The sequence below is a fragment of the Protopterus annectens genome, chromosome 9.part0 (assembly GCF_019279795.1).
Source record: "Protopterus annectens isolate FY-2018-M chromosome 9.part0, PAN1.0, whole genome shotgun sequence".
NCBI classification, from domain to species: Eukaryota; Metazoa; Chordata; order Ceratodontiformes; family Protopteridae; genus Protopterus; species Protopterus annectens.
This window is the reverse complement of record NC_056743.1, coordinates 1277513877-1277516993: the sequence shown is the minus strand read 5'-3', so window position 1 is coordinate 1277516993 and position 3117 is coordinate 1277513877. Positions and strand designations below refer to the sequence as shown.

Below are 3117 nucleotides of genomic sequence, written 5' to 3'. Positions count from 1 at the left end.
ATAAATGTCATATACCAGGTTGAGTTTGCACGTGTAAGTTACTTGAGTGGAGCTTGATTTGCGGATATGCAGCAGTCCCATCAATGTGGGGGTCTGAGATTGCTTTGTATGCCAAACAGATGCCACCTCTTAGGAGTCCGTATGACACTGAGTAGAGGGACAGGGCTTTTAGCTTATCTGTGTAGGGTAGATGTTTGAAGCCCTGGATTCTCCTGGTGAGGAACCTCTGCTGTTTCTCCAGCTGCTGCAAGTGCTTTGTGAGGTACATTCCGAAAGGAGCACTGTACTCAATAATGGGTCTTATAAGGAAAGAATACAGGGATGTTATGACCTCCTTGCCTCTGGATGAGATACCCTTACTAATGAGATGGGCCATGTAATAAGCTTTCCATACAACGGAGGCAACATGGTTGTCAAAAGTCAGTTTGCTATCAACCTGGGTACCCAAGTCCTTCACAAGTAATTGCGTGCTTAGGGCCTTGTTATTAATGTGATAATTTGTGGGGATGTCACTCTCTCCAAAGGGGATGATGATGCATTTTTGGCACTCAGTTTGAGGCCATATGGAGCTTTACTCCATGGGCCTCTGCTGAAAAGGGGTATGCTTGTCATCCCAGTCAAACTTTCATGGGTAACAAATACTAAATAAAATAAATACTTTGCTTCATGAAAAACGTAAGCTTAACCCTACTTCCAGTTAAAGTGTTTCAGTGATGTCTGGAATGGCATTTTACTATCCCCTTGTATTGTAATAGCTAGAATTGCTGTGATTATAACTTTTTTCCACAAGATTTTGTGAGTAAAACTTTTTGTCTCTCCAAGGATACCATATGTAACATTTTAGTACACTCAAAAATGCTGCAGATAACACATTTGTGTATTCAGGGCTATGGTGAGTAATGTATTAATATATCCAGGAATGCTTCACTTCATATGTTTTGTTTATCTAAAGTTCTGTGGGTAATAATGACAGTACTTTAGTGTATCCAAGTGTCATTTGTAACATTTGTTTATATGCAAAGGTGCTGTGTGAAGCAATTTGTACGCCCAAAAGTTCTGCAGGTAAATTTTAGTGGCTTATGATATTTATGGTAGCACATAGCATCTTGAATGGAGTACAGAAAACATTCAGTATATCCAGGGTGATGCAAGTAACAGTCAAGATGGGAGTTATTCCTTCCACTGAAACACAAATGCTATAACCATTCATATTCATTCAGTATATATTTCAAAAACTATGCTTTTCTCCAAATTTAATAGTGACCTCAGAGGTAGTTATATTTAATAGAAGGGGATGGGGACATCATTACCATCACTGCAATGCATAGGTGCTTATGAAAGCATGCATTTCAGCCAAATGTGCATGATGCATTTGTGGTGGAAAATTCACAATTTCTTGGAGAACACAACCTCCAAGATAATTTATCCTGACGTATGAAAGAGCAGAAATAGTACAGCTTGGATATTTTTATATTTCATTTAAGAATATTAATGAAAACATTTTGAATATGGATTTAACGCATTTAAAATCAAGATTTGAAAATAATTTTGAGTCTTTTTTACGTTTCTAGTTAAAAGTTTAAATTTTAATATGATGTTTCCTTTAACTTTGGTAATATGTACTATAGATTTACACTAATCTTTGTTTTTTGCTGTGACAAAAATATTTGATTGTTTCAGCTTAGTTCAGTGCATAGCTCTCAGTCTCTTAGCTTGTGAATCAGGGAAAATGCCAACATTATGGGGGCAAATGCTCAAAACTAGGAACATATTTTATACTCTGTTTTTATTTACTTTAGTTGCTAGAATAATAGATTTTACATTAATATACATTTTCTGAATGATACAAAGTCTAAACTTCAAATGTCTATCATTTAGTTACCGCAATTCTTAATGGTTTGCCAGAAAAAAAGCACCCATTTTATGAGAAACAGACTAAAAATATAAAGCAAAATTGGGGACATTCTGCAAAATCATGGATACATGAGGGGTATTAATACTGCACTCTATATGAGATAAAATTGTTTGTTTCTGTACTCTTCTGAAAGTACACATTCCCTTCTGAAATAATATATGTACAGGAACTATGCATGCGGATAATAGCTGACTGATATCAGTGGTGTACCTGATATCTGCATAATGTCGATCAATGCTCAGATACACCATAGGTATATGTCCTATAAGAGATTAAGTATCAGTCTAGCTTCAAATGTTCTGTTTGGGTAGGAATGTTGTGTTGTCACATATGTAAACAAACATGTTGTCACTGTATGCAGTCTTCTTCCATTTCTATGATAACAGGGTGGTCAGGGGATGTTAAATTACTGAACAAATTCATAGATCAGTCAATACTTGGAAAAATATAACAACAGTGTAAAACTAATTTTGTTTTATTGGACAACAATCAGTGCTGTCTATATTTATTAAAGGCATTGATATTAAACAAATTCCTTTATCTAATTTTAGAACACACCAAAAAAGATCAAAAGAACATACTACTACATCCACTAAAAGGGAAGACAGATGTTGCTTATTAGATAAGTGAAGTTTATTGAAAAGTTTAGTAACTGCTGGTTCTGTGGAAGAGGCCTTCGTTGCTGATTCTGGTTCACCAACTTGCATGTGCATTTCAGTCATCCATGGAATCTAAAAGCAAGGCACATTAAGTAAAAAAAAACTGTATGTTTCTTGCAGAATTATTTAACCAATAGCATTAATTTATATTGATATGTATATTAACTGATCCATTCCATCACAGATATGAATTCCTACTTCTTAATAATGACTCACGATACTGACTTCAGACTGCAAACTCTTGGCTATCTAAACTTCCCCATCTACTCAAAGTATGGTTCATTCTAGAGGCAGGGTAAGGTGTACGTTTATGTATGTGTGAAGCAGGGAGTGCATATGTCAATTACATATGCTATGAGTAGGGTGGGGATATATTTGTAGTAGTATCATTAGATACATAAGCCATACATTGTGGGGTAATGTCTGTGTGGTTTAGGGAGTGATGGCATTAGCCACATGTCACAAGAAGCATGGGAATATTTCTGTGTGATGTAGGAAATGGTGATATCAGCTGCATGTACTAAAGTTAGAAGGGGGGTGCAT

General features: G+C 35.7%; 1 protein-coding gene across 4 annotated transcripts in view; it reads right to left on the bottom strand.

Annotated features, from left to right (window-relative positions):
* Window positions 1–2374: 2374 nt before the first annotated feature.
* The window catches only part of LOC122811995 (glutamic acid-rich protein-like), a 153296-nt gene continuing 152553 nt past the window's right edge, over window positions 2375–3117 (bottom strand). For all 4 annotated transcript variants that reach the window (XM_044084206.1, XM_044084207.1, XM_044084208.1 and 1 more), the window contains one exon: window positions 2375–2646. In XM_044084206.1, the coding sequence (XP_043940141.1) occupies window positions 2630–2646 (17 nt within the window). In that variant the 3' untranslated portion in view covers window positions 2375–2629. The remainder of the gene's footprint in view (window positions 2647–3117) is intronic.